The 18,646-nt window shown below is 41.1% G+C and overlaps 1 protein-coding gene across 1 annotated transcript in view; it reads left to right on the forward strand.

Moving 5' to 3' along the window:
- The window catches only part of LOC124775793, a 157,330-nt gene that overhangs the window by 80,893 nt on the left and 57,791 nt on the right, over positions 1-18,646 (forward strand). The window contains exon 5 of the mRNA XM_047250624.1: positions 17,081-17,214. Coding sequence (XP_047106580.1) covers positions 17,081-17,214 — 134 coding nt within the window. The remainder of the gene's footprint in view (positions 1-17,080; positions 17,215-18,646) is intronic.

Consider the following 18,646-nt stretch of genomic DNA (forward strand, 5'->3'; position numbering starts at 1 on the left):
TATCACCCCATAGTCTGCGTTACCTCCTTCACCTTTATAATCGAATTTGGACCGGCAGTACTTTTCCCAGACGATGGCGGGAAGCTATCGTCGTTCCTGTTCCGAAACCTGGAAAGGACAAACATCTCCCCTCTATCTATCGCCCCATTTCTCTCACGAGTAGTGTCTGTAAGGTTTTGGAGCGTATGGTGAATTACCGTTTAGCTTGGTGGCTGGAATGCCGCAGTCTTTTAACACCTGCCCAATGCGGATTCCGAAAGCATCGTTCTGCAGTTGACCATCTTGTTGCTCTCTCCACTCATATCATGAACAATTTTCTCCGGAAACGCCAAACAGTAGCAATATTTTTTTATCTGGAGAGAGCATACGATACCTGTTGGAGGACAGGCATCCTCCGCGCACTGTTCTCTTGGGGCTTTCGAGGTCGGCTGCCACTATTTCTTCGCGAATTTATGGCAGAGCGCACATTTAGAGTGCGGGTGAACACTACTCTCTGTCGTACTTTCTCCCAAGAAAACGGGGTACCCCAGGGCTCCGTGCTAACTGTTGTACTGTTTGCCATTGCCATAAATCCAATTATGGACTGTCTCCTTCCCGATGTCTCAGGCTCCCTCTTTGTGGACGATTTTGCGACCTACTACAGCTCTCAACGGACCATCTTTCTTGAACGACGTCTTCAAGGCTGTCTCGATCGCCTCCACTCTTGGAGCATCGAAACAGGCTTCCGCTTTTCTCCCAGTAAGACCGTTTGTGTTAATTTTTGGCGTCGTACGGAGTTTCTTCCACCCTCCTTACATCTAGGACCTGTCAACCTTCCGTTTTCGGACGTCGCTAAATTCTTGGGTCTTATGTTTGACAGAAAACAGTGCTGGTCCTCCCACGTTTCCTATCTTTCGGCTCGCTGTCTGCGATCCCTCAACACCCTCCGTGTCCTGAATGGTACCTCCTGGGGAGCGGACCGAGTGGTCCTTCTCCGCCTCTATCGCGCCTTAGTGCGCTCGGAATTGGACTACGGAAGCATAGTTTACTCCTCTGCTCGGCCATCTATTCTTCGGCGTCTCGACTCTATCCACCACCGTGGATTACGTTTAGTGTCTGGAGCTTTTTACACCAGCCCTGTGGAAAGTCTTTATGCTGAGACTGCTGAACCTCCGCTGTCCAATCGGCGAGCAGTCCTTCTGAGTCGTTATGCTAGCCATCTGTCTTCCATGCCTGCTAATCCGGCCCATGACATTTTTTTCGACGCCTCCTTGGATGTAGGGTACGCAGGCCGCCCTTCCTCCCTACTACCACTAGGAGTCCGCTTCCGTCAACTGCTCCATTCTCTTTCCTTCCGCCTTCCTAAAACCTTCTTGACAACTTAGGGTACAGCACCGCCTTGGCTCCGTCCCCGGATCTGCCTGCTCCGTGACCTTTGTCAATTTCCCAAGGATGGTACCCCTTCACTTGTTTATCGTCGGGCATTTGCTGCTCTATGTGCACAAATGAAGGAAGCCACATTTATTTACACTGATGGCTCGAAAACATCGTTAGGTGTAGGGAGTGCCTATATTGTTGGCGATACCTCAAATCGATTTCGGCTTCCCGACCAGTGTTCGGTTTATACTGTGGAGCTTTACGCTGTTCTCCAGGCTGTCCAATACATCCGCCGCCATCAGCGGATACAGTATGTTATCTGTTCAGATTCTCTCAGCTCTCTCCTCAGTCTCCAAGCTCTCTAACCTGTCCACCCTCTGATCCACCGGATTCAGGACTGCCTGTGCTTGCTCCACTTGGGGGGCGTCTCGGTGGCGTTCCTCTGGCTCCCAGGACACGTTGGTATCTGTGGAAATGAGGCGGTCGATATAGAGGCCAAGGCTGCAGTCTCTCTTCTTCGGCCAGCTATTCGATCGATTCCATTCGCCGATCTACGGAGTGTTTTATGTCGTCGTGTTGTTCTTTTATGGCACGCACATTGGTCGACACTTCTCCATAATAAATATCGGGATGTGAAAGCTCTTCCCTGTGCTTGGACCTCTTCCTCCCGAACGCGTCGTCGGGAGGAGGTAATTTTAACTAGACTCCGGATAGGGCACTGTCTTTTTAGCCATCGACATCTTTTAAGCGGCGATCCTCCCCCACTCTGTCCCCACTGCTCTCAGCTGTGGACGGTAAAACACCTTTTAATTGAGTGCTCCTATTTTACTCCGTTACACGCCCGTCTACAGCTGTCGCCTGATATATCGTCCATTTTAGCAGATGACACGCGCTCGGCCGATCGCGTTCTCGAGTTTTAGTGCCAGTGAGATGACGTCAGTCATTTGAAGCTCTTTTTGGGGACAACCAACCCCTTTCTGTAGTGGATTTTTAAGCTTTCCTTCTGCTTTTAGTTTCTCCAATTTTTTGAGTTTCGTTCCCATTGCTGCTGGTTTCCGCTTTCGATTTTTACCGTTCCCTAAGTTACAGACCGTGCGCTAATGACCAAAGCAGTTTTGCGCCCCAAAACCAAAACAAAAACAAAAAACAACGAAGCTCACAATTTGCAGCATTGTCCCCAGAACTGACGTTGGCCTTTTGTTCAGTCCTTCCACTCAATTCCAACTAGAGACCTCCTGGACTTGAGCCATAGGGTTGAGAACTGTAGGGTCTCCCTATAAATGACTCTGGTGTGCACTAGACGTCAGAGGCTGCTACTCAGCTAGCTAACCATGTGTGGGGCGCACCCAGGTTTTTTTTTCTCTTTTTAGATTAGGTGGCTTTCCATCCAATCCAGATGACGATAGTTGTAGGAAACAAAAGTATCAGTGTACGATCGAAATAAATGCCTCCCACAGGTAAGACTATTAAAATTCTAATGGTAAACTGCCAAAGCATTCACAACAAAGTGCGAGAGTTTGAAGCTCTCATGAAAAGCTCACATAATAATAGTTACAGAAAGCTGGTTGAAACCTGGAAATGATAGCAGTGAGGTTTTTGGGACAATATAAGTGCGTGTCAAAAGCACAGGAAAATGGGCAGTGGAGGTGGTGTATTTGCCGCATTAGACAAACTCAAACCCACTGAAATAGAAACTGAAGCTGGATGTGGGACTGTTGGAACAAGACTCAGTATCATGGGTGGGCGTAATATAAATGGATCCTTTCATTACCCACCAGACTCGTCTCCTGATGTAACCGAAAACTATAGGGGAAACTTTCAGTTCACTTGTACGTAAGTACCCCATAATACTTTAATCATTGATGGAGTCTTCAATCATCCAACAATTAATTGGAAAAATTACAGTTGTGTTAGTGTTGGGCATAATAAGACAGCCTGTGAAACTTCACTAAATGCCTTCTCTGAAAACTACCTAGAACAGATAGTCAGGAACCCCACTCAAGATGGAAGTATAGTGGATCTAATGGCAACAAATAGACCTGACCTCTTTGAGGATGTCCACATCCAAACTGGTATCAGTGACCATGATGCAGTTGTGGCAACAATGATTACAAGTACAAAGGACAACTAAAACAAGCGGAAAGATATATGTATGTTTAGTAAATTACATAAAAATCAGTAATGTCATATCTCAGTGAGGAGCTTAAAACTTTCAGCACAGGTCAAGAGCATGTAGGGGAAATCTGGCTCAAGTTTAAAAGAATAGTTGACTATGCACTGCATAAATATGTATCCAGTAGAACAGTTCATAATGGTAGAGAACCTCCATGGTATACAGCCACTGTAAAGAAAGACTACTGCATAATAGATGTAAAACAAATCGTAGGGATATAGATAGATGCTGAATGAAATGTGTTTATCAAGAGATCAATACATGATGCCTTCAGTGACTACTGTAGCAGAATATTGTCAAATGACATTTCACAAAATCCAAAGAAATTGTGGTCATACGCAAAGGTTTTAGTGGCACCAAGTTTAGTGTACAGTCCGTAGCGAATGAGACAGGAACTGAAATTGAGGGTAGCAAAGCAAAAAGTGAAATGCTTAACTCCGTTTTTAAATGTTCCATTACAAAGGAAAACCCAGGAGAATGGCTGCAATTTAATCCTCGTACCACTGAAAAGATGAATGAAATAAGTATTAGCGGCAGCGGTACTCAGAAACAACTGAAATCGTTAAAACTGAACAAAGCTCCAGGCCCCAATGGAATCTCTATCAGATTCTATACTGAATTTGCAGCTGAGTTAGCCCCACTTTTAACTATAATCTATCGTAGATTCCTCAAACAAAAAAACTTCGCCCAGTTCTTGGAAAAAGATCTGGTCACACCTGCCTACAAGAAGGGTAGTAGAAGTGATCCACAAAACTACCATCCAACGTCCTTGACACAGATTTGTTGTAGAATCTTTAGACATATTATGAGTTCAAACATAAGGAAGTATTTTGAACAGAATGACGTTCTCGGTGCCAACCAGCATGGATTTTGAAAACACCGATCATGTGAAACCCAACTCGCACTTCTCTCACAGAGTTTTGGATCAAGGCAACCAGGTAGATGCTGTGTTTGTTTCTTTCCGAAAAGCATTTGACTCGGTACCGTACCTACGCTTATTGTCAAAAGTACGATCGTATGGGGGTTCCAAGTGAAATTTGTGACTGTGCTGAGAACTCTTTGGCAGGGAGGACACAGCATGTTACCCTGGATGGAGAGTCATCATCAGATGTAGACAGATGTAGAAGAAACTTCGGGCGTGCCCCAGGAAATGTATTGGGACCCTTGCCGTTCATGTTGTATATTAACGACCGTGCAGACAATTTTAATAGTAAAATCAGGCTTTTTGCAGATGAAGCGGTTATCTATAAGTACTAACTGAAAGAAGTTGCATAAATATTGTCAGACTTTGACAAATTTCTCTAAATGTTCAGAAGTGTAAAGCTGCGCACTTCACAAAACGAAAAAAGCATAGTATCCCATGACTATAGTATCAGTGAGTTACTGTTGGACTCGGCCAACTCCTACAAATACCTGGGTGTAATACGAGGGTCGTCCACAAATTAAGTTCCGTTTCTATTTCTATCCGCGGCAGCGCTACGATTGCAGTTCGGAGCATGCGCGGCAGTTACTCTGACTCAAGGAGAAGACATGTACGCCACCACTTTCAGATCGCTGCGGCCGACACGTGCTTTGTAGTGCTTTTTAATGTCTGCCGTAATTGAAAATGCCGCCGCGTGTGAAATCAGATCTGTGATTCGTTTTCTAAATGCAATGAAAGTTAAACCAAAGGAAATTAATCGACAAATCTGCGAGGTTTACGGACAAAATACTATGAGTGATTATGTGGTTGGAAGATGGGTCAGACTATTCAGTGAAGGACGTGATAAAGTGCATGATAAATGAAGTGGGCGGCCGTCTGTAGTTACTGATGAACTGGTTCACACAATTGAAGAGAAGATTAAGCACAACCGTAGGTTTACACTTGCTATGGAAGTTCCGCAAATCTCACAATCACTAATTCATGTTATGGTTACTAAAAAACTGAAATTTCGAAAACTATGCTCACTTAGAGTACCCAAAATTCTTACTGAGCAACACAAAAACAACGGATGGCCAGTGCACTTCAGTTTTTGACACGCTACAATGAAGAAGGTGATGGTTTTCTTTCTCGGATAGCCACGGGGGATGAAACTTCAATATCGTATGACACCCCTGAAACCAAACGGCAATCAATGGAATGGAGGCACACTTCATACTCAGAAAAGGTTAAGCCTAAGCAAATCTTGACACCTCGAAAAGTCATGTGCACTGTTTTTTGAGACAGAAAAGGCATTTTGGTGATCGATTTCTTACCACGAGGCCAAACAATCAATGCATATGGTTATTTCAAGACCATCAAGAAATTGCGCGGTGCAATACAGAACAAGCGCCGAGGATTACTGTCAAAAGATGTTTTTTTCCACGATAATGCCCGACCTCACACGGCGAATGTGACCAAACAACTCTTACGGGAATTTCACTGGGACGCGTTTGATCATCCTACGTACAGCACGAACCTCTCTCCTAGTGACTTTCATCTCTTCTTACACCAAAAATCTGTCCTTGTTGGTCAACACTTTAACGATGATGACGAGTTGATAGAACATGCTACCACATGGTTGAATACACAGGCGGCAACCTTTTATGAAGAAGGCATACAAAAAAATTGTGCCACGCTATGACAAGTGCCTACATAATTTAGAAAGCTATGTAGAAAAGTAGTTTAACAGTTGCAGATTTATGTACAGTAAATATGTTTTCTGTATCTGTAAAAGTTTGTTTCATATAACCAAACGGAACTTACTTTGTGGACGTACCTCGTAATATGTAGGGGTATGAATTACAATGATCATATTGGTTCAGTTGTTGGTAAAGCAGGTAGTAGGCTTCGGTTTATGGATGGAACACTAAGGAAGTGTAATCCGTCTACAAAAGAGACTGTTTACAAATGACTCGTGCTACATGTCCTGGAATATTGCTCAAGTCTATGGGATCTGTACCACATAGGAGTAAAAGGGGATATTGAACGTGTACAAAGGACAGCATGACTGACCACAGGTTTGTTTAATCCGTGGGAGTGTCTCACAGACACAGAGATACTGAAGTAACTGAACTGGAAGACTCTTGAAAACAGACGTAACTATCCCGAGAAAATCTATTACCATACGGACATTCAAGAACCGTTTTTATATTATTACTCTGGTGATATACAATAACTCCCTACGTATCACTCACGTAGGGATTGTGATAAGATTAGAATAATTACTGCACACACACACACACGCATTCAATCAATCATTCTTCTCGCGCTCTATACGTGAATGGAACAGAAAGAAACCCTAATAAATACACAAAGGGACGTACCCTCTGCCATACGCCCCACGGTGGTTTGCAGAGTTTAGATGTAGACCCATTTAGTTGTATTTTTCACATAATGAAACTAATTATGTACCGTAATGCTCTTAGTTTTTATCATTGCTTACCTAATGACTATTAAGACTAATAATAATCTACTTCAAATGACACATTATTCCAGGTGAAAGTCTTGGCAACAGAACACTTATCAGGACACATGTGTACTTTTTACATCACAACTAAGATATTAATTGTATCAATGGTTGATCCAAGCTATACTAATCATAGAATGTTCATTCACTGTATGTAATTGAAAGATGTAAGTAGTTGACAATATTATAATATTATATATCTGTTAAGTCAGTTTCAATGCGCTGCCAGTGCTCTCATATTCTGATGATAGGAAAACAATATATACACCATTCGCTTGGTTATTGGTGGCATCCTTTTTCGAGCATGTCTTTAGTTTGCACATGCTTTGTGCACATCCCTACAGATGACACTTTTCATCTAGGTGTCGCGACAGTACCTAATGCTTACTGCATATGTACTTGCTCTTCCAAACAACAGTCCATAAGAGTAAACCAGTAGCGTCTTTACCTGTGGTTACTCGTACTTCAGGTACTTGGTCTATGCACGGCTCCATTTAAAAAGAATAACTCGGTGTAGTCACAGGGTCGAGCCACGCAAATCATAACCCGTAGCTGTGACCCTGCAGTCAAATAGCCTATGCATTGGCTAGAATTGCGAGTTAATATATACAAAATAAAAGTTAAATCAATAACAAAAAGAGTTCTATTCTAATGCCAGTAATTGATGAAGACGACAAAAAATGTTTAATAATTTTTATTCAAGAAAAGCCATTTCAAATAAACAGAAAGTGGTTCTACGATATTGAATTGAAATAGACAAAAAAAAATACCCATAAGTGCTATATATCATTTAGTAATCGCGAAAGCGTTACGGAGATGATAGATAAACTCCAGTGGAAGACTCAGCTGAAGAGACGCTCAGTAGCTCGGTACGGGCTTTTGTTGAAGTTTCGAGAACATACCTTCACCGAGGAGTCAAGCAGTATATTGCTCCCTCCTACGTATATCTCACGAAGAGACCATGAGGATAAAATCAGAGAGATTAGAGCCTACACAGAGGCATACCGACAAACCTTCTTTCCACGAACAATACGAGACTGGAATAGAAGGGAGAACCGATAGAGGTACTCAAGGTACCCTCCTCCACACACCGTCAGGTGGCTTGCGGAGTATGGACGTGGATGTAGATTTCGTTATCACAGTACACGAAATATTCACTAGCTCAAAAGGGCTCAATATGACGATTAACAATTGACACGCGCAATGCAAAGAATAGTAACTCCTATTTTATTCATTCACAGTTCCGTAAATCAAGCGGAAATAGTTAGTCCTACTCTGGAGCACAGTCATACCTCCCGAAATATCAAGTCCAATCAGAAGTTAAAGTATGGTAGCCGACGTTCACTGCCCAGAACGTCACATCTTCGCAGTCAGATTCTACTCGTTATTATAGGCATGCCTTCCTCTTTCCAACTTCACATAAATTGTCCACAATCGTTCCCTTGAGCTCCTCACTCGTCAAGTCCCACCCATCACTTGACTCCCATAGGGGTTCCGTTACTATCTGCTTTTCCATTTACTGAATGCCATCCTCACAAAAAATAAGTTGTTCTTAAGCTATGCAGACATGATTTGTGATCGCTTCCCGGACTAAACTAATATATTAACAACGACATTTAAATAAAGAAATGTTATCAACATTGTCACTCAGATAATTTACATTCATTATAAATGAGGTTTGTCCATAAGTAAATATGCCAGATTCTTTCGCAAGTGCGCTCAGGTTAAACGACAATGAATTGTTGCCGAATATTATTTAAACATTATTTGTTACACGTGCAGATAAAGTTGTGACGGTGCGGTGGCTGATGGGAGCGACCGTAAAGGCATTTCTCATTTACAGTAGCTCCCGTCAGCCACCGCGCCGAGTGTCAACTTTGCGCGAGTAATAAGACTTCTTGAAAGAAGCAGCTTTTGGTTCTGTTTTGAAGTGTGGCGTCCGCTAACAAATGAGATTGACGACGTTTCTATGAGCACACTTCTTTAATAGCACTTGGAATCAACATTTAAATAAACTTACTGGCAAAATCTTAAACTTTAAATTAAGAAACACAAGATGACAAAATATGAGGTATCGTACTGTATGCTGTGTTCATTTGCTGTGTAAACGTGGAGAATACGATGTTCTGACACACATTTGCACAATGAAAAAGATATAAATGACGTTGTAAATCAACAACAAAAATATGCAGGGATAATGGCTATAGTGCAACGCTATCTTATTTGATACTCTTTGTTGAAATCATATGATGCGATTAAAAGTTTTTAATTCAAAGATACATTATATAATTGTTTATTCACTGTGAAATATTAGCGTCTGTAGTTCTGAATATATTGAAACGTTGTTGGGCCATTGGATGCAACGTATTTTCTGGTACTGCCGATGTACTCAGATTTGCATTAATATTTGATTGTAAATTACACACATCAAAAGTTTTGCATCACCCCAGTTCCCAGAACTCCTGAAGATAAACGTTGACTGGATATTGTATCGCATACTCAGTCCCTTTGACTGTTTAGAGATGTCGCCAAACCCGCCCAGAGATGTAAACAGCCATGCATGGTCAGCGCCTATTAGACAGAGGGGGTCCGGCAGCCGATTAGTTCCAGTCATTCCACCAGGAAGGACGTACACAGTTCATGTTGTCTGTAATTCGATCATGCCTAGATGGTCAATACTGTGCTTCGATCGCATCCGCATTGTTACTTTTTGCCAGTAAGGGCTCTGAACAAGGGAAGTGTCCAGGCGTCTCGGAGTGAACCAAAGTGATGTTGTTGAGACAAGGAGGAGATACCGAGAAACAGGAACTGTCGATGACATGCGTCGCTCAGGCCACCCAAGAGCAACTTCTGCAGTGGATGACCGTTGCCTGCGGATTATGGCTTGGAGGAGCCCTGACAGCAACGCCACCATTTTGAATAATGCTTCTCGTGCAGCCACAGGACGTCGTGTTAAGACTCAAACAATGCGCAATAGGCTGTATGATGCGCAACTTTACTCCCGACATTCATGGTGAGATCCATCTTTGCAACCACGACATCATGCAGCGCGGTACGATGGGCCCAACAACATGCCAAATGGGCTGCTCCAGATTGGCATCACATTCCCTTCACCGATGAGTGTCGCATGTCCCTCCAACCAGACAATCGTCGGAGATGTGTTTGCAGGCAACCCAGTCAGGTTGAACACCTTAGACACACTGTCCAGCGAGTGCTGCAAGGAGGTGGTTCCCTGATGTTTTGGGGTGGCATTATGTGGGGCCAATGTACGCCACAGGTGGTCATGGAAGGCACCGTAACGGCTGTACACTACGTGAATGCCATCCTTCTCCCAATAGTGTAACCATATCGGCAGCATATTGGCGAGGCATTCGTCTTCATGGATGAAAATTTGCGCCCATATCGTGCACATCTTGTGAGGGTGGTTCGATGAACACTCTGCCAGGCACTTGAGTGTGATTTGCAGAGTATCCATGTAGATGTAGATATAGATGTAGAATGACTTCCTTCAGGATAACGTCGCCGCTCGACTAGAGTGGCCAACATGTCCTCCAGACATGAACCCTATCAAACATGCTGGGGATAGATCGAAAAGGGCTGTTTATGGACGACATGACCCACCAACCACTCTGAGGGATTCGCCATTGAGGAGTGGGACAATCTGGACCAACGGTGCCTTGATGAACTTGTGGATAGTATGCCACAACGAATACAAGCATGTATCAGTGGAAGAGGATGAGCTACTGGGTATTAGAAGTATTGATGTGTACAGCAATCTGGACCACCACCTCTGAAGGTCTTGCTGTACGGTGGTACAAGAAGCAATGTGTGGTTTTCATGTACAATAAAAGGGTGGAAATAATGTTTATGTTGATCTCTATTCCAATTTTCTGTACGGGTTCTGGAACTCTCGAAACCGAGGTGATGCAAGACTTTTTTTGATGTGGGTATTATACACATTCAAAGAGCTATGAGAAATTATCTTTCAGTTTTTCTCAAAGCCCACTATAGCTCAGAGCACAGCCAGCCCCCTTAAGCCATCACTGCATTGTCCATATACCTCTTATGGGATCTTCCCCGCATTTGGTCCTCTGCTAATACACTTGGCTCCCTGGAGCGGCCGCAGCAGCCCGCCTGGCTATGAAGTTATCTCGGCCCTGGGGCTGCACAGCTTTGCAAACAAATTGTTGGTGTTGTATCAGTTCTAGGCAGCAGATTAACTTGTCTAAATACGCTTAGCATTACAGTGTATCATCATTAGTATAATAACTAATATTTTTTGTTGTACTTAATGTACCTATTTATTTTCATTGTATATCATGTTGCATGTCTTGCAGGATCAAGGTGTGATAACAGGCCAGTATTTGTGTAATTTGAGCACATCAGTCTTTATCTAGTTACCATTGTTACCAGTGGCATTCCCTCAGAGACCATCGCTGCTTGATGGCCAGTAGTGTAGCATCAGTGGGGGTGTTCCTGCTGCACCCATCACTTCTGCTGTGTGTAATACTAATACGGTGCATGTAGCATTCCAAAATCAAAGTTGTAATAACAAGCCAACTATACTTCTGTGTCTTCGCCCTGTAATCAGAACGTAACATTATGCTGTTACCATGGTCACCGGTGTTGTCATTTTTTAGCCATCCTTGCCCTAAATGTGTTTGAAAAGAGCCCATAGAGGGTACCTTGTCTACTTCTAATGTCAATAGTTTTTTGCTTTATTATACTTTTGCAGTTATCTATTACCTCTGCTGTACATAATTTTTATGGTGCATTATGTTCAGAATAGTATGTGTACACATACACTAATCCTAAGGCAAATGTAAACAATGTACTATTATTTTCTCCACAAATGAGGTATCATATTTTGCTGCACTGCTTAGTTTCCATTTTTGAAATATCTTCACATCCCGATGAGCATATAGGCCTTTAATTCAACCAAAATCTGGATAGAACAACAAATAACTTTCAGCATTCCGTATTGTGGCAATTACAAATGGCTCAGTGCAAAGTAATTGCCATTAGCAATTCCTTTTACTTAACAAATGGCTTTCAGATAATTGCATACTAAAATGTAGTTACCTATTCGTATGGAGTTTGTCAGACACTGTACAGTTAAAGTATTGCTGACATTGCACTTCCATTGTCTGACAAAATGGATTCCAATTTACTGAATCAGGGTATAAAATCGTTGAATACATTTTTCATAATCCATGCAAGTCCCGTACATCCTTACAAAGTTAGAAAATATATCCTAAAGAAGTATTACATATTTTACACCTGTTCTAATTTGAGGGAAAGGGCCATAACCATTGACACTAGCTGTAGTGGCTTGGTTGGTAGAAACAGGTGTAACTCACCTTTCATGCAGACATACTGTGGCTTCATCTTCTGACACAAGACAGATGTACAACGCTTTGTACTTTCACAATGCATCTTTGGGAAGTAACAATACTCCCAATTTTTTTCCCACATTTTACCGCATTGAAGTGACCATAAGCCTGCTGCGTATATCAGATCAGACGGTCTCCAGCTTCAGTCAGGATGCGAACACACCATGTATTTGATTTTAGGTGTTGTCAGAAGAATAATACGGTATTAAATATTTGATAGTGTGCAGTCAGAGATATGGTTGGGATGTGAAGCAATTGTTCCTTTATTACCTATTAAAATTTATCGGCACCTTGCATATCGGCCATGTAGTTGAACAAGTCCAGGAAATACCTCTGGCAAATTGAGTTTGCCTCGAACATGAATAATTTCAAAGGTACATTGCTTTAACACTGATGTTGAATGTGCTAAATGTTCATGCAATGGTCTAATTAAACAGAGATGTAAAGGCTTGGTGGCACAGTGTACTAATAAATGTAATAGAGGAATGGCAAGCACTTCTCAGTGCTGCAATATGGTCACTAGCAGCTGGTCAGGAAGTGACTGACAACACTACGGTACACATCACAAATTTGCTTTCAGTGTTATGAATCTGAAACAAACCTGCCCCAAGGCCAAATTCTGACACATCTGTAGCCAGACAAAAATCCTCATTCATGTCAGGATGACAAAGAATGTTTGCACTGCATAAAGCTTCCTCTTTCTGTCAGTTCTGACTATCATTCAACCAGTATCAGTGTGCATATTTCTTAAGCAAATTTGACTGAGCTGCACTGCTGAGTAGTTGATTCAGCAAAAAAACTGCTAATAAAAGGACACGAACTTGAGAACTGACTTGGTTTCTAAGTCTTGGGAATAGGAAAGTTCCTAACAGCACTCAATTTACGTTGGTCAGGTTGTGTACCCTCCAGTAAAATAATATGTCCCAAATAGTTGATACTGTGTGCAGCAAATTTTGATTTCAGAAGGTTGGCAGGAATTCAAGAGTCCTCAAATTGTGGCAGAACCTTAAACAATGATACAAGATGTTCTCGCCATGTGTTGCAATAAGCAAATCATCTACAAAAACCATGAGACAAGAAGTCAGGGCCACAGACAGTGTACATGGTGGCTATAAAAACTTCAGAACTAACATTTAAACAAAACATTGGCACCTTCTACTGGTACCTGTGATCAGCAAATATGACAGCAGTGTATTTGAGAAAAGCCGGCCGCGGTGGTCTAGCGGTTCTAGGCGCTCAGTCCGGAACCGCGCGACCGCTACGGTCGCAGGTTCGAATCCTGCCTCGGGCATGGATGTGTGTGATGTCCCTAGGTTAGTTAGGTTTAAGTAGTTCTAAGTTCTAGGGGACTGATGACCACAGATGTTAAGTCCCATAGCGCTCAGAGCCATTTGTATTTGAGAAACCCCTTCCCAGAGGAACCCACTAGCATGATCATCACAAGTCAGTGCTGGTTAAGAATTTGACACCATAGAAACACTGAATCTTTACATAGTTTTCTGGCTGAGTCTGTATAGGAACCAGAGTTTTATTTACATCTCGTGCGTCTTGAACAAGTCTGACACTTCCATCAAATTTAGAAACTGTTAATAATGGACTAGAATATGGCTACCTGAGGGTTGAAAAATTTATCAACATAGCATATTTCTGCTCTCCTTAGTAATAGCCAAATGCTTTGCCAGAGGTTGCTATAGGAAGAATGACAATACTTTGTGAGGATATACATCCATTGTACATTCGTATTAGTGTACCACTTATAATATCTCTTAAAAAAATAATGTAACTATTTATTTTTAGAGGAAACACTCTCCTAGTAAATTTGTTTGTCCTTTGATTTATCGTGATCTGTTACTGATTTTTAGTGAAGTTAGTTTTTACGTTTAGCTTTAAAAAAATACAAAAGAGATATAATAAGCAAAATAATGAATTTCGTAGGTTGCCAATTACGTATTATATCTGGTTTTATCGAGCGCCAGGCTCCCTACAAATTACTGTAAATGCAATAGCGTAGTATTTACTCGACTCTAGTTCACTATCACAGAAAATAGACAAGTTTTAATAAAATTATTTCACTGGATTTCTTTAATTTCACTGAATATTTTTACATAATTTCTTCCGCTCCGGCTATCAGACATTGTGCTGTGAAAAAAATATTTTTAAATGTACCGCGTAATGGCGGCTATATGTTAACAGTCAGAGATCACTGTTACTCGCTCCGCAGCAGCTAGAAACATACTAAATAATTTTCATTAAATATTCTTTTCATAAGATAAATGTGGCGTAGGTTCTTGAAATAACACATGGAGATCACTTTATACTAATATATTCTTACTAGGACACAGTTTACACCATTAAATATTTGCAATTACGTTAGGACAGAAACAAATGCTAGCGCAGCACAATAGCTTGCGTACCTTATTCCAGCTAACACCAGAACGAACAGAACAAAACAGACTAGACAGAAGAATGGCATTGCATTGTATTTTATACTCTTACAAACATAATATTTCTTTTAATTACTTACACATTATAATCTCATGCAATAAAAGTGTCTTTTTTCCATCTATCGATCCATATTGTATATTTTTACAGTTAGTGTTATTACCTTTCACAGATAAATCGATGTTTGCAATTCATTTTGAGTCACATACTGTCATTTTTATTTATGTTTCACCTCGATAATGGTGAATATTGCAAAAGGGACACTACACACTCAAGATTGCTCTTAAAATACTGCTTCAAATTCTTGCAAAACATCAACTCACTTCTCAGTGTAATAGAGATAACCAGATTCATTAGCTTGGTGTACAGTGAATGGGCATGTAGCAAGTGATTGTGTGTTCAGCAGTTTATCATCAGTGATGTCACCAATGTATTGTATTTTTAATGTTTGCCAAAACTGCTCATGGTCCACATCACTCTGACTCAAATTGGTGGTGACAATGTCACAATCTAACACTGATGTGGATGGCAGCTAATCCACAGGTGGATCCTAGTGTTTATGTGGTCTAATACAGTAGTTCCTACCAAATGTTTGGTCATCAAACTGTTGACTGCCAGGAACAAATGCTCCAATTTACTTTCCTGTATTTAAATGTAATACAGAGCCTGCCATCTCACGATCCCTATGTGAGCGATATGCAAGGGGTTGTAGCATACTCCTAAAGTCATCATTTACAGCTAGTTCTTGAAACTTCGTCAACAGGGTTTCTCGGGATAGTTAATGACTATCTGTCTTCCAGTTCAGCTTCTTCAGTATCTCTGACATTTTCCCACAGATCAAACAGACCTGTGACCATTCGTGCCACCCTTCTCTGTATAGGCTTAATGTGTGTGGTGGAAGCCTTCAGTGGTGTGTAGTGAACCCACTCACTCAGACACCATCTGCAGAAATGTACAGAGCACTAGCTCGTGCAGACTGGTCAGTGTAATAAATACTTTGTATCCTTCCATTGTGCACCGTAGCATAAATGTGTGTCATGTAATAAAGGAGTCAGTGTACCTCTTCCTATATTCCTATCCTAATGATAGCAACAACATTTTGTGTGTGTATGACATGGCAGTAGAAAAGTTCCTAACTGCCACCATTATTTTACACCTCCACAATAATGTCGCCATGTCGTATTAATACTCCTAGGCAATGTCATAACATTTACGTAGACCATTGTTTTAATGTACCTAAGGACTGGATTTGTACACATCTATTGATGTTCAGTATTAATTTTCAAAACTATAGTAGGCTGTCAAATTGTTAAAATGTGTGAATTGTTTAAATAATGCACAATTGTGAATTTATGATCTCGAACTCAGCTTTTTAATTTTTTTTTAAATCCGCAGAATTGTAAGAAATAGATCCAGAACTGTAGACAGGATGGAGGAAGACAGTTGTATGATGGAGTGATTGCAGAAATGTCATTGGGAACAATACTTGGCTGCAAGTTACAAAAGGAAACAAAATTATTTAAAAGACTGAGACATATGTCTGATGTGCAAATAGGCAGAACACGAGTGAGGGAATCTTCACTGCCTATCATGACCTTCCACTATGGTGAACAGAAACCAAGTGATGAGTCTCTCTGGTGATTGTACTAGTGGGAAAAATAATTATTTTTGCTTAATTAACCATTAAAATATAATTGGATATTACCTAAAGAAGATAAATGACAGGTAATTAATAATGGTAAGAAGTTATGACATTAGTTACACTAACTGGACAACAAATTGTGATGTATCATTAATAAAGTGATACAGGCAAATGGCTGACTTTGGGAGAACAGTAGAATCCATGTCCTAGGATGACTTTGACCCGTGACATTGTAGTTAGACAACTGCCTCAGTACTTTAACTTGTGACCTTGAAGATAAGGGGGCAAATGTCTCAGGACATCAGCCCCTGATGCTGCTCCTGCCCTTGGCATTTCTCCTAGCTGATAAGGAGAGTGATAAACCCTTCATTCTCATATTCTCTTCGCTACCCAACTCTTTACTTGGACAGTAAACTGAAGATGATTAGTATTGCTCTTTTTTTATTGCTTTTAAATCTATATTCCAGGGAGTAGTTAGAGATTTGGCTCACTAGAGTGTTTTGGTTGTTTTCTGCCAAATACCAAAATTGCCACACCAGATGGTAGTGGAGAAGGGGGATTTACAGTTGAGAAGAAATGGGATTAGTAGATCCCACATGTGGACACATCCATTTGTACTAAGTTATGTGTATTGTTGTATTTCCAGGGAATGCCATTCCCAAGATTATAGCTGCAGACTACCCTACTGGCATGGAAGGAGACTACGCTGGTGCTGTGGAGGCCACAGCATCAACTGCATACACGGTCACTAGTCCTGGTCTGGATGCTACCACACCTAAGGTATCAACTCTCAACCAACTATTTTGTCTGTTAGGGAACTATAATAGTAAACTGCTGTAATGTAACCAGATGAGACTTCAGAATGTATTTTCTTTAGTACTTACTGGTGTATCTTCAAGTTAGCTCCACATGTTAAAGTATGAAAACTGCAGTAGCAGTTAAGTAATTCAACAGCTGATACGTCATAGTTTCAAATGTGACACAACTACTTTCATGGGCACTCAGTAGCAGCAATTTTGGCATAACGTCCACATAGCTTGCTGGGGAAAGCAGCTGCATGCCAGTGTGTGCATGCCTCTTCAGATCTTAGTTTGCGTATTAGACAGCTTTTCAGCTGTGCTTGACATTGGACCTGCACATGTGGTCATCTAATTTAGATTTCTGGTGATTCCTCTGAATTCCTGAAGGTGAATAAAGAGTATGGTTCTTTGAATTGGAATGCAGCCTATTTCTTTCCTCATCCTTTTTTGAACTAGTGCTTAGTTTCCAATCTTGTTCTTAAATGGATGTTGGTTCACTTTCTTTTAGACATATAATTGTGATGTGAGACCAATTTCCAAGGTCATGTGGGAAATATGGTTTCTCCCAACGTAATCCTCGTAAAATTGATGATTGCAGCAGGGTGTAAAACAGGACACTTTGTATTTAATTTGGTACATAACGTACTGTTGGAGAGCTGACAATTGTAACTAACTAATGCATAACCTACAAATTATGACTTCCTTTGAATAAAATGTGAAGCAGTAAACTTCACTCTGGTTTAGTAGCAATTTGACATTTTCCCTCCTATAGTGTTCTATGGTTAAGGACTGTAGTGTGTCCACAGTAAATCTTGTCACCATTTCTTATCTCGGTTGGTATCTACCTGCAGAAAATGTACTGATCAATTCTCAATAGGCAATACACCTCTAGGCCAACATGTTGTTATTAGCATTATTCGAAGTTGGCAGCATATTGGCAATGGGGAAGCATTTCACTATTTTTATCGCAACACTGAACTTGATGAAAGTGCTGCTGGAAAATGAAATGTCTTCTGCTGGCACAGTGATACCCAATAGTGAGAGTTTCTCTCAAATTATCAATATAACCAGGAATTGGAAGTTTGTATCCAAAGGTGGGGCTGCTGGCATATTGTAGAGGGATAACAAAAACAAATATTCTTAAAACCTCGAGCAACCCTAAAGACAAGTTTCTGGGAAAAAATATGAGACTAAAATGTTGGATTACCACAAGTTGTTGCCAGATTTAAAGAGCTCATAGTAGGCATTTAGAACTTCAGTAAAGTACAAGAATACACAGAATCATTTGGCATTCCCGTGCATGGAGGAACTGAGTGTTTTACTTCTTAACGAATAGGTGATTGTTGAGTATTTTGTATGTTATGTAAGCTGAGTGAAACATACAGATTCCCAAGATCAACTGAGTCTTCTAC

The sequence above is a fragment of the Schistocerca piceifrons genome, chromosome 2 (assembly GCF_021461385.2).
Source record: "Schistocerca piceifrons isolate TAMUIC-IGC-003096 chromosome 2, iqSchPice1.1, whole genome shotgun sequence".
NCBI classification, from domain to species: domain Eukaryota; kingdom Metazoa; phylum Arthropoda; class Insecta; order Orthoptera; family Acrididae; genus Schistocerca; species Schistocerca piceifrons.